Below are 13,659 nucleotides of genomic sequence, written 5' to 3' on the forward strand. Positions count from 1 at the left end.
GTGTTATGATGTACAGTAGGTACAGTTGTACTGGTGTTATGATGTACAGTAGGTACACACGTCATAGTCTGGCACCCAGACCACACACGTCATAGTCTGGCACCCAGACCACACACGTCATGGTCTGGCACCCAGACCACACACGTCATAGTCTGGCACCCAGACCACACACGTCATAGTCTGGCACCCAGACCACACACGTCATAGTCTGGCACCCAGACCACACACGTCATAGTCTGGCACCCAGACCACACACGTCATAGTCTGGCACCCAGACCACACACGTCATGGTCTGGCACCCAGACCACACACGTCATAGTCTGGCACCCAGACCACACACGTCATAGTCTGGCACCCAGACCACACACGTCATAGTCTGGCACCCAGACCACACACGTCATGGTCTGGCACCCAGACCACACACGTCATAGTCTGGCACCCAGACCACACACGTCATAGTCTGGCACCCGGACCACACACGTCATAGTCTGGCACCCAGACCACACACGTCATAGTCTGGCACCCAGACCACACACGTCATAGTCTGGCACCCAGACCACACACGTCATGGTCTGGCACCCAGACCACACACGTCATGGTCTGGCACCCAGACCACACACGTCATGGTCTGGCACCCAGACCACACACGTCATAGTCTGGCACCCAGACCACACACGTCATGGTCTGGCACCCAGACCACACACGTCATGGTCTGGCACCCAGACCACACACGTCATGGTCTGGCACCCAGACCACACACGTCATAGTCTGGCACCCAGACCACACACGTCATAGTCTGGCACCCAGACCACACACGTCATGGTCTGGCACCCAGACCACACACGTCATAGTCTGGCACCCAGACCACACACGTCATAGGCTGGCACCCAGACCACACACGTCATGGTCTGGCACCCAGACCACACACGTCATAGTCTGGCACCCAGACCACACACGTCATAGGCTGGCACCCAGACCACACACGTCATGGTCTGGCACCCAGACCACACACGTCATAGTCTGGCACCCAGACCACACACGTCATAGGCTGGCACCCAGACCACACACGTCATGGTCTGGCACCCAGACCACACACGTCATAGTCTGGCACCCAGACCACACACGTCATGGTCTGGCACCCAGACCACACACGTCATAGTCTGGCACCCAGACCACACACGTCATGGTCTGGCACCCAGACCACACACGTCATGGTCTGGCACCCAGACCACACACGTCATGGTCTGGCACCCAGACCACACACGTCATAGTCTGGCACCCAGACCACACACGTCATGGTCTGGCACCCAGACCACACACGTCATGGTCTGGCACCCAGACCACACACGTCATGGTCTGGCACCCAGACCACACACGTCATAGTCTGGCACCCAGACCACACACGTCATAGTCTGGCACCCAGACCACACACGTCATGGTCTGGCACCCAGACCACACACGTCATAGTCTGGCACCCAGACCACACACGTCATAGGCTGGCACCCAGACCACACACGTCATGGTCTGGCACCCAGACCACACACGTCATAGTCTGGCACCCAGACCACACACGTCATAGGCTGGCACCCAGACCACACACGTCATGGTCTGGCACCCAGACCACACACGTCATAGTCTGGCACCCAGACCACACACGTCATAGGCTGGCACCCAGACCACACACGTCATGGTCTGGCACCCAGACCACACACGTCATAGTCTGGCACCCAGACCACACACGTCATGGTCTGGCACCCAGACCACACACGTCATGGTCTGGCACCCAGACCACACACGTCATAGTCTGGCACCCAGACCACACACGTCATAGTCTGGCACCCAGACCACACACGTCATGGTCTGGCACCCAGACCACACACGTCATAGTCTGGCACCCAGACCACACACGTCATGGTCTGGCACCCAGACCACACACGTCATGGTCTGGCACCCAGACCACACACATCATGGTCTGGCACCCAGACCACACACGTCATAGTCTGGCACCCAGACCACACACGTCATAGGCTGGCACCCAGACCACACACGTCATAGTCTGGCACCCAGACCACACACGTCATAGTCTGGCACCCAGACCACACACGTCATGGTCTGGCACCCAGACCACACACGTCATAGTCTGGCACCCAGACCACACACGTCATAGGCTGGCACCCAGACCACACACGTCATAGTCTGGCACCCAGACCACACACGTCATAGTCTGGCACCCAGACCACACACGTCATGGTCTGGCACCCAGACCACACACGTCATAGTCTGGCACCCAGACCACACACGTCATAGTCTGGCACCCAGACCACACACGTCATGGTCTGGCACCCAGACCATACACGTCATAGTCTGGCACCCAGACCACACACGTCATAGTCTGGCACCCAGACCACGCACGTCATGGTCTGGCACCCAGACCACACACGTCATGGTCTGGCACCCAGACCACACACGTCATAATCTGGCACCCAGACCACACACGTCATAGTCTGGCACCCAGACCACACACGTCATGGTCTGGCACCCAGACCACACGCGTCATGGTCTGGCATCCAGACCACACACATCATGGTCTGGCACCTAGACCACACACGTCATGATCTGGCACTCAGACCTCACACGTCATAGTCTGGCACACAGACCTCACACGCCATGGTCTGGCACCCAGACCACACACATCATGTTCTGGCACCCAGACCACACACATCATGGTCTGGCACCCATATCACACACATCATGGTCTGGCACCCAGACCACACACATCATGGTCTGGCACCCAGACCAACTCACACTACTTGAAGAGAATCAGGTATGGAAGAAGTGTATTGGAGTGACTTAATGAAGCACTAAGGTACCATAGAGCAGAACCAGGACACACTTGTAAATTCTTCCAGGTCATCTAACATCAGCGACTATGTAACTAGTGGATACTAGTTGCACTTCTCCACCGACCGATTGAGAAGTGCAAAGGTGCCTTAAACATTCATTAACTTACAGATGCAAAAGTGCCTCAGTACTTAGTACAAAAAACGTATGCAAGGTAGGTAAGCAATATATAAGATCTGACTTAGGTACGGTGCAGGGTACATGTGTTGTACCCCCAGAGGTGTGCCTGGGGGATGTAAGTCAGAGCTCCTGGCCCCGCCTCTTAACTCGACACATGAAGATCATTTGTAGTCTCTTCCGACTCTTTAAGAGTCATGTTGTCATGTGTTATTGAGAGTCATGTTGAAAGTCATGTTCTACCCCTCGCTTCGATGTTTATCTGTTCATGTTAACTCTGTGATACCCCTCATTATCTTATACGTTGTGATTTTATCTCTCCTGGATCTAATAGTTCCAGCCCTTCAGACTACCCCTGATACTATCCTCCAGACTACCCCTGATACTATCCTTCAGACTACCTCTGATACTATCCTTCAGACTACCTCTGATACTATCCTTCAGACTACCTCTGATACTATCCTTCAGACTACCCCTGATACTATCCTTCAGACTACCCCTGATACTATCCTTCAGACTACCCCTGATACTATCCTTCAGACTACCCCTGATACTATCCTTCAGACTACCTCTGATACTATCCTTCAGACTACCTCTGATACTATCCTTCAGACTACCCCTGATACTATCCTTCAGACTACCTCTGATACTATCCTTCAGACTACCCCTGATACTATCCTTCAGACTACCCCTGATACTATCCTTCAGACTACCCCTGATACTATCCTTCAGACTACCTCTGATACTATCCTTCAGACTACCCCTGATACTATCCTTCAGACTACCCCTGATACTATCCTTCAGACTACCCCTGATACTATCCTTCAGACTACCCTTGATACTATCCTTCAGACTACCCCTGATACTATCCTTCAGACTACCCCTGATACTATCCTTCAGACTACCCCTGATACTATCCTTCAGACTACCCCTGATACTATCCTTCAGACTACCCTTGATACTATCCTTCAGACTACCCTTGATACTATCCTTCAGACTACCCTTGATACTATCCTTCAGACTACCCCTGATACTATCCTTCAGACTACCCCTGATACTATCCTTCAGACTACCCCTGATACTATCCTTCAGACTGTCCCTGATGCTATCCTTCAGACTATCCCTGACACTATCCTCCAGACTACCCCTGATACTATCCTTCAGACTACCTCTGATACTCTCCACTGTAAGGTGAAACATGATCACTCAGGGCCCTTATTTTCACCTGCCCAGGTTCTCATTCACGGTCTGTGACCTTCACTCACGATCTGTGACCTTTACTCACGATCTGTGACCTTCACTCACGGTCTGTGACCTTCACTCACGATCTGTGACCTTTACTCACGATCTGTGACCTTCACTCACGATCTGTGACCTTCACTCACGGTCTGTGACCTTCACTCACGGTCTGTGATCTTCACTCACGGTCTGTGACCTTCACTCACGGTATGTGATCTTCACTCACGGTCTGTGACCTTCACTCACGGTATGTGATCTTCACTCACGGTCTGTGACCTTCACTCACGGTCTGTGACCTTCACTCACGGTCTGTGATCTTCACTCACGGTCTGTGACCTTCACTCACGATCTGTGATCTTCACTCACGGTCTGTGACCTTCACTCACGGTCTGTGACCTTCACTCACGGTCTGTGATCTTCACTCACGGTCTGTGACCTTCACTCACGGTCTGTGATCTTCACTCACAGTCTGTGATCTTCACTCACGGTCTGTGACCTTCACTCACGGTCTGTGATCTTCACTCACGGTCTGTGATCTTCACTCACGGTCTGTGATCTTCACTCACAGTCTGTGATCTTCACTCACGGTCTGTGACCCCTCTCACTCACGGTCTCACTAAGTCATTTAACGGGTCTTTTTATGAGTTTTCCCTGACAAATACTCAAACAACAACAACAGTAACAATAACAAGAACATTACAGCCCCCACACAACAACAACAACAACAACAACAACAACAACAACAACAAAGGTTAATACTGTTGATGGTATATATCGTTATTACTTCTCAATAGTTATTTTTGTTATTAGATTACGTTATAGATCGTGGTTGTGTCGGGTCGTGGTTATGTTGGGTCATGGTTGTGTTGTGTTGAGTCGTGGTTGTGTTGGGTCGTGGTTGTGTTGTGTTGGGTCATGGTTGTGTTGTATTGGGTCGTGGTTGTGTTGTGTTGGGTCGTGGTTATGTTGTGTTCGTCGAGGTTGTGTTGTGTTGGGTCGTGGTTGTGTTGTGTTGAGTCGTGGTTGTGTTGTGTTGGGTCGTGGTTGTGTTGTGTTGAGTCGTGGTTGTATTATGTTGGGTCGTGGTTGTGTTGTGTTGGGTCATGGTTGCGTTGTATTGGGTCGTGGTTGTGTTGTGCTGGGTCGTGGTTGTGTTGTGTTGGGTTGTGGTTGTGTTGTGTTGAGTCGTGGTTGTGTTGTGTTGGGTCGTGGTTGTGTTGTGTTTGGTCGTGGTTGTGTTGTGTTGGGTCGTGGTTGTGTTGCGTTTGGTCGTGGTTGTGTTGTGTTGGGTCGTGGTTGTGTTGTGTTGGGTCGTGGTTACGTTGTGTTTGGTCATGGTTGTGTTGTGTTGGGTCGTGGTTTTGTTGTGTTGGGTCGTGGTTGTGTTGTGTTGAGTCGTGGGTGTGTTGTGTTGGGTCGTGGTTGTGTTGTGTTGAGTCGTGGTTGTGTTGTGTTGGGTCGTGGTTGTGTTGTGTTGGGTCATGGTTGTGTTGTGTTGGGTCGTGGTTGTGTTGTGTTGAGTCGTGGGTGTGTTGTGTTGGGTCGTGGTTGTGTTGTGTTTGGTCGTGGTTGTGTTGTGTTGGGTCGTGGTTGTGTTGTGTTGGGTCGTGGTTGTGTTGTGTTGGGTCGTGGTTGTGTTGTGTTGGGTCGTGGTTGTGTTGTGTTGGGTCGTGGTTGTGTTGTGTTGGGTCGTGGTTGTGTTGTGTTGGGTCGTGGTTGTGTTGTGTTGGGTCGTGGTTGTGTTGTGTTGGGTCGTGGTTGTGTTGTGTTTGGTCGTGGTTGTGTTGTGTTGGGTCGTGGTTGTGTTGTGTTGGGTCGTGGTTGTGTTGTGTTGGGTCGTGGTTGTGTTGTGTTGGGTCGTGGTTGTGTTGTGTTTGGTCGTGGTTGTGTTGTGTTGGGTCGTGGTTGTGTTGTGTTGGGTCGTGGTTGTGTTGTGTTTGGTCGTGGTTATGGGTTGTGTTGTGTTGGGCTGAGATGGGTTGTGTTGGGTTAGGTTTTAGAATACATTAAATAGGGATGGATTACAAGTTGCGTTGAATTTGGTTGTCAGGTTAGGTTGGGTTGGGTTGGGTTGGCAACGGCACTCACCTTTAGTTTTCAGACAACAGTTGAGAGTAAGGCTGTCAATGTTGCTGTATTCGTGTGGATACAGTAATAAGTGCTACAGTAATGTAGGTGTTATTGTTTTTGTAAAATGGTTCATGCTATTTTTTTCTCATTTTTTTGATAGGGTCTGAGGTGATGTACCCAGGATGGGGGACTCTGGTGACCCGGTCCAGTATATAAATATTCCTGACACCAAGCAGTTGTAGTCCAACATTGTTATCATCGACACTCTCACTTGTACACTAAGATAACACCTCCTACAGTTATTGGCTGTAGTTAGTTATCAATATTGCCAATAATCGTGCTTCTACACTAAGATAACGTCCTACACAGCTACTGCCTGTAGTTGGTTATCATTATCGCCGATACTGGTGCTTCTACACTAAGATAACTTTGCCTACAGCAACACACAACAAGCGCTCTCCGTGGCCACGGCTACAAGAAAGCTACTACATCGTCTGCAACTGTTGATCCTTGAGTTATTGGGGAAAAACACACACCCTTCCTGGTGATCACACATCTGTGAGGAGGGTGATAACCTGTGTCCAGGCTATGACTTTGAAGTGTGGCACAGTGATCCTACCTTCTGTGGCACCGATGAAGGAGAGTGACAGACTCTCAGTGTATAGAGAGCCATGGTTTGTACTGAATTGTGGTCTTCACCTATAAAAAAAAGACTTTGTTCTGAGCTTCCTAAGGAACACATCTGGAGAAGGCTTTGACTTGACTACTCTGAAACACAGTTCCAAGAGCAGCTTGAGCAACTGCTCATTGTGGGTCTTATTGGTGAGCATTTCCAAGAGCCACTCAAGGGGCGACTCTTAAAAAAGAGTCAAGTAAGGAAAAAACGTTGTACAGATCTCCAGACGATAGTTCCTCGGGAGAAGCAAAAAATGGGGACGAAAAAGCTCTAAATGGAGTGGTCCCCACGAGACGCAACTCAGAGCTCTGTCCTTTTTTTGTTAGGCTGTGTCTGGCCCTCATGAAGGCCTACCAAGACTCTCTCCTTCTCCAGCACCACCAGGGAGGGCCCACAACCACGGCACTACCAGAAGGGCCCACTCCAGGAGCACCACCAGGGAGGGCCCACATCCATGGCACATGTTTACAAATCATAACCCAGACGGTCTAGCTCCTCCAGCATGAAGTCGATGTCTTCTCTCCTGACGGCTTGAGAGGAGATGATGTTTCTGAAGAAGTTAGGGTGATGGTCGAGGGGCTGGTAACCAATCATTAGTGTTCCTGCTGTCATCATGCGTCCCTTCAGGATGGGCTGCACCTGTCACACACACAGACAGTAACAATGACATTAATAATGATTACCTCTAATAATAAAAAAAATACAAAATACTAACGATAATAATAATGACAATAATGCAAAATAATAATATAATAAAATTAAGCCCTAAACAAATATGGGTTATGCAGAGCTGTGGGTAATGATATGCGATGGGTGGGGGTGTGCATGGGGGAGGGGGGAGGGGGGGGGGCGTTGTGGGTTCCTTGATCCAAGTCCAGAATTCCTTCAGTGCCTGCTGCAGTCTGGACGAGTCTGAGTCCTTCGCTGACGACGACTATTTTGGGGACGAAGTTTGAACATGTCTTCACTAACGATGACTCACTCACCTTCTTGTTTGCACCTCCATTCCAGTGCCACTGTAGGTCCTCTAGTTGAAGCTTCCGTGCTCCATGCGCTCGTTCATGTGTTCGTGGACTCTGGTTCGCAAGTTAACATTATTCACTCTAGCCTCTTCAAGGATAAGCAACTTCGTCGGGTTCTTCTTGAAGAACGTACTCGTTACACTCTCCAGAAGCTTTGTCAAGCCGTTACAAACAGTACATGGACACAGAGGATATATATAGGCTCGGAGTGAGGTGCAATATTAGTGGTAGTAGTAGTAGTAGTGATATAAGTAGTTTATGTTTCCCAAGTAATAGTTTTTATGTCCTATTACTTATGTGCAAGTTAATTGTTCCAACATATTGTATTACTACTACTACTACTTACATCACTACTACTACTTATATCACTACTACTACTACTACCACTAGTATTGCACCTCACTCTGAGCCTATATATACCCTCTGTTTGTAATGGCTTGATAAAGCTCCTGGAGAGCGAAACGTTGCAACAATAAAATGTCACATTAGTTGCACTTGTGTCCTTTTACTTTACATATTGTCGGTAATTTTACCATCTTTATTACAAGAACGTACTCGTGTAACCACCCTTAGTGGAGTGGCTGGTTCTGTTGTATTTGTCTGAGGTCACACTTCCCTCACCTTCTTTTCTCGTTGTAGATCAGATCAACTTCCCTGGTGATCTTCTACTGGGACCTGCACTGATGCGTGATCTGCACTATACAAATAACCCGGATCATTGACAAAGTCACAATGTGATCTGCACATTGTACATGACCCATTCCAGTGTCATACCCGAATCAACGACATGATCCCCATGTCGTACCCTTCTGGGGCTACTAGCTTCGATCCAAGATGTGCCATATCATGTCAGAGTATGAAGTCTGGATTAATTCTTTACACACTTGTGCGTTTTCCATTAATATAACCAAGCGTTGAGGCGGCTGCTGTTCTCACTCGAGTTGTTGTACCTCGTGTTCCAGATGGTGATAACGTAGTCGTTGACAGTGATTCATGCGGGATAAATGGCTTGTTCATCGAACCATCCTTGCACAGTGTACGTGTTGGTAAGATCCATCACTTGCTTGCAAAAACATCTGGTCAGATGGTCCGCTTCAGGGCGAACATCACTCTCATGGACCTTGTTCACTACCCTTACCATGTTCAGGTAGGGAACGAATTGTCACCAGACAAGTTGGATCGGTGCCATTTCTCCTGGGAAGAGTCCATCTTTCCTACCAGTATAGAAAAAAGATTTAGCTCCTACAGATTTTCCAATTAAAGTTATGAGTTTCTTGTAAGTTTTGAAGATGGTTAGAATTGGATTTAACAACTTTACTGTCCCATCGTATTTCACTTGCATCTGGTACTAGGCCTATATATGTACTTACGTACAGACTGTCTCATTCACAAGTTGCTGTAGCAGAAGTTCGTCAACCAGATGCTTGTTGACGGTGTCGTCATACACATAGCAATTCGCCCTGGAATGTGCCAACAATTTTAGCACCCAAGAAAGACAGTACTTGGCATCCATTGATTGACTTTACGCGACTTACTATGTAATGTAAACGATAACAAAGTCTGCTCGAGCCTAGATTTGTTATATGGGTTGTGGCAAATTCTTCTTCATGAGGACAGCCTAGAGCTAGCAGGGATGAGAATGATATTACCTTGAAAGCTCCCACACCTCTGTATGTCATCAGACCAAGAGTAACACACCTAGCTAGGCTGGGTGCTTGGTTCTTGTAGGATTGGGTGGTTCTCGCTCACAATGACGGGCTAGCACAACATGGGTTCGAATCCTTGGTTAGCGCAGTGTTGTTATGGATATATATATATATATATATATATATATATATATATATATATATATATATATATATATATATATATATATATATATATATATATATATATATATATATATATATATATATATATATATATATATATATATATATATATATATATATATATATATGGCTGGAAATGTTAAAAAAAGCTGTTTAAAAATTAAGCTAGTGGAGCAGAGTTGAAATATAGCTCCAGCAGACACACTTACCTCACCCAAGAGCTTGCAGCGGTCTGGTCCAGGCTTCATGGACCGCAGCCGGTAAGGTACGTACCAGAAGCAAACATTGGTACATTCTGGTTCATCGTTGAGCAGTTCGTACTTGTCAGGATGCTGCTTCATCCGCATCACCATGTACGACGTCATCTCAAACAAATGGTCAATGTGCTTCTCGAAGCCTTCGTCTCCCTGTGTATGAAAGAGGGTTAAATATGAACGGAGATGTCAGACTAGACCAGTGTCTCTACCTGACAGTACTCAAGTCTCAGTGAAAGATTAAGGGGCACGTAACTTTCCCTGTCTCCTAATAACACGTACATTTTTCCACTATAATCTACCTTGTCCATAATTACTATCACATTTACTTTGTCTGTTTCGTAAGGTGAAGTCCAGGATCTTTACTTAATTCACGATATAACTTAACAAATGTTTGACGACAATTGTGTTGTAGAAGTCTGAGATACAATTGTCCTCAAACATTTGTTAAGTTATACCATAAATTAAGTAAAGATCCTGGACTTCACCTTACGAAACAGACAAAGTAAACGTGATAGTAATTATGGACAAGGTAGATTAGAGAGGGAAAATGAATATGGTATTAGAAGACGGAGGAATTTACGTAGAACGGAAGAAAAATTAATTTTTTTATCTAATTTCAATGAAATTTTTACTGTGATTTGTTGTGATTTTTTGCCTTAAAAGAGATAGAAAAATAAATAGTACCCTATTCTTTTAGAGCTTAAAACTCTCCCTCCTCTACAAAATTGATAAGACATACAATGTTGTAGGTGACATCAGATGAAAGATAAATGGCTAGATAATCTTTATTTTAAACTCTTTTGAGCGAAATGTCAATAGATTGAATAATAAAAAAATGTTGAAGTTTGTTTTAGGACTTGTTTTGGAAAAAAAAATCAGTAAAAACAAAAGGGTAGAAAATATCGCAAATCAACCTTGAAACTGAATAGAACCATCATTCCTTAATAACGTGTGCAAAAATCATGACACTTCTGTAAATACTTCTTGCAAAAACAGGAAAATGATGTCAATAACTTATTCCTGAGTTAAACATACTATTTACGTTTTCTGTAAAACTCTATGGTGACGGCGCGCCACATTTCAGTATGTTCATGTTGACAGTCCTCAGGCGACTGAGTTGCAATCTGTGCACTTGAATATAGTCCTCAGAGAAGTTGCTATGTAGAGTATTTAGAATGAAACAATCACAAAAATCGTAATTTTTTGAGTAAAAAAAAACAAGAATTGGTATTATGTCCTTTTGATGACAGAAAGAACAAATAAAAATTACATTTTTGAAAAAAAAAAAATACTTAAAAATATGATAGAAAAAAGTTGATTGCATTAACGTGTTGCCAGAATTATGCACTATTTTTCTGTATGAAAACATTTCTCTTCCATAATTTTTTAATTTGCCTTTTTATCTTTCCTGGAACTTTCCCCCGTCCCTTACGTGCCTCTTAAGACAAGTGAGCGTAACAAGAGTGAAGTGAGAACTGACCTTAGAGCGCCAGAGAAGCCACAGCTTGAAGATGTCATTGTGACGACCACACTGGATCACCTTGTCACCTGTGTCGTAGTTCACATCGTAGGGTTTGTCCTGCTGGAAGAGGTAGTCAGCACACATCTGGTTGCACGAGATCAACAGCCCCTGCAAGGTAGAGTGAGTGGTTGATAACACACATGTGCATCAGTTGGTATTTTTAAGGTGGTCAGTCCCTCAGCCTGGAGAAGAGATGAGTTCCGTGGTCTGGAACATCGTTCCAGACCATGGAACTCTTGTACATGTGTCTTACTTATCAATTTGTGGGTATTTTATACCGTCAAGTACGGGACAATTTCCTCCATATAACAAGAGGCGAATTAACAGCACTTGCCAAGGTACACTGTATACACCTGGCGGTTGCAACATAGAGTAAGCATTTGTACTGACGTCTTCCTGGAAGTGCACAGTAGAGCATTGCAGGAGCACACCCATCAGCTTGTGAGGGTTCCAAGTGATGGAGTTTGATCGTTCAACACCGTCCATCTTGTGACGCTGGTTCTTGGACAGTAAAACTCCACCTCCCCAGGCAGCCTGAAACACAACACTAACTGAATGATGGTGAAGAAGAAGAAGAAGTACTTCTTAGATCATTAATCATCTAATTTACTAATGAGATGTAATATATATATATATATATATATATATATATATATATATATATATATATATATATATATATATATATATATATATATACATACATACATACATACATACATACATACATACATACATACATACATACATACATACATACATACATACATACATACATACATACATACATATATACATACATACATACATACATACTGTACGCCCACTGCAATCCCCACAACGAGTGTTAGTGTGTTCAGATATCATGGAGTGCCACAGAGTGTGTTATTTAGAGTATTACTCAGTGTTACACACAGTGTCACAGTGTTACAGTGTGTTACACAGTGCTACAGTGTGTGTTACACATAATGTTACAGAGTGTGTTACGCAGTGTTACAGTGTGTTACACAGTGCTACAGTGTGTGTTACACATAATGTTACAGAGTGTGTTACGCAGTGTTACAGTGTGTTACACAGTGCTACAGTGTGTGTTACACATAATGTTACAGAGTGTGTTACGCAGTGTTACAGTGTGTTACACAGTGCTACAGTGTGTGTTACACATAATGTTACAGAGTGTGTTACGTAGTGTTACAGTGTGTTACACAGTGCTACAGTGTGTGTTACACATAATGTTACAGAGTGTGTTACGCAGTGTTACAGTGTGTTACACAGTGCTACAGTGTGTGTTACACATAATGTTACAGAGTGTGTTACGTAGTGTTACAGTGTGTTACACAGTGTTACAGTGTGTGTTACACATAATGTTACAGAGTGTGTTACGCAGTGTTACAGTGTGTTACACAGTGCTACAGTGTGTGTTACACATAATGTTACAGAGTGTGTTACGCAGTGTTACAGTGTGTTACACAGTGCTACAGTGTGTGTTACACATAAAGTTACAGAGTGTGTTACGCAGTGTTACAGTGTGTTACACAGTGCTACAGTGTGTGTTACACATAATGTTACAGAGTGTGTTACGTAGTGTTACAGTGTGTTACACAGTGTTACAGCGTGTGTTACACATAGAGTATATAAGACTTACATCAACATGGAACCACAACTTGTACTTCTCACAGACGTCAGCCACGGCATGGAGTGGATCAAAGGCACCCATGACAGTAGTGCCAGCCGTGGCACACACCATGAACGGCACTTTACCCTTGCTCTTGGCATCCTGGATCAGTCTATCCAACTCTGCTGGGATCATCCGTCCTCTGTAACGTGAATGACAAGATCAGTCATCTCTTACACCAGGTGGATGATAACACTGCATGATATATAGTGAGTGATCACACAGGATGGATGATAACACTGCATGATACACCGAGAGTGATAACAGCAGAGGATGGATGATAACACGGGGTGAGTGATAACACTGTGTGGATGATAACACTATGTAGATAATAAAACAGGGTGAATG

General features: G+C 45.6%; 1 protein-coding gene across 1 annotated transcript in view; it reads right to left on the reverse strand.

The window, feature by feature from the left end:
• Nucleotides 1-7,301: 7,301 nt before the first annotated feature.
• Gad1 (glutamate decarboxylase) overlaps nt 7,302-13,659 on the reverse strand; it is a 285,923-nt gene continuing 279,565 nt past the window's right edge. The window contains exons 6-10 of the mRNA XM_070096748.1: nt 13,282-13,453; nt 12,027-12,170; nt 11,595-11,744; nt 10,067-10,264; nt 7,302-7,642 (exon numbers count right to left, since the gene is read on the reverse strand). Coding sequence (XP_069952849.1) covers nt 7,469-7,642; nt 10,067-10,264; nt 11,595-11,744; nt 12,027-12,170; nt 13,282-13,453 — 838 coding nt within the window. The 3' untranslated portion in view covers nt 7,302-7,468. The remainder of the gene's footprint in view (nt 7,643-10,066; nt 10,265-11,594; nt 11,745-12,026; nt 12,171-13,281; nt 13,454-13,659) is intronic.

Source organism: Cherax quadricarinatus, chromosome 54, assembly GCF_038502225.1.
Source record: "Cherax quadricarinatus isolate ZL_2023a chromosome 54, ASM3850222v1, whole genome shotgun sequence".
In the NCBI taxonomy this organism is placed as follows: domain Eukaryota; kingdom Metazoa; phylum Arthropoda; class Malacostraca; order Decapoda; family Parastacidae; genus Cherax; species Cherax quadricarinatus.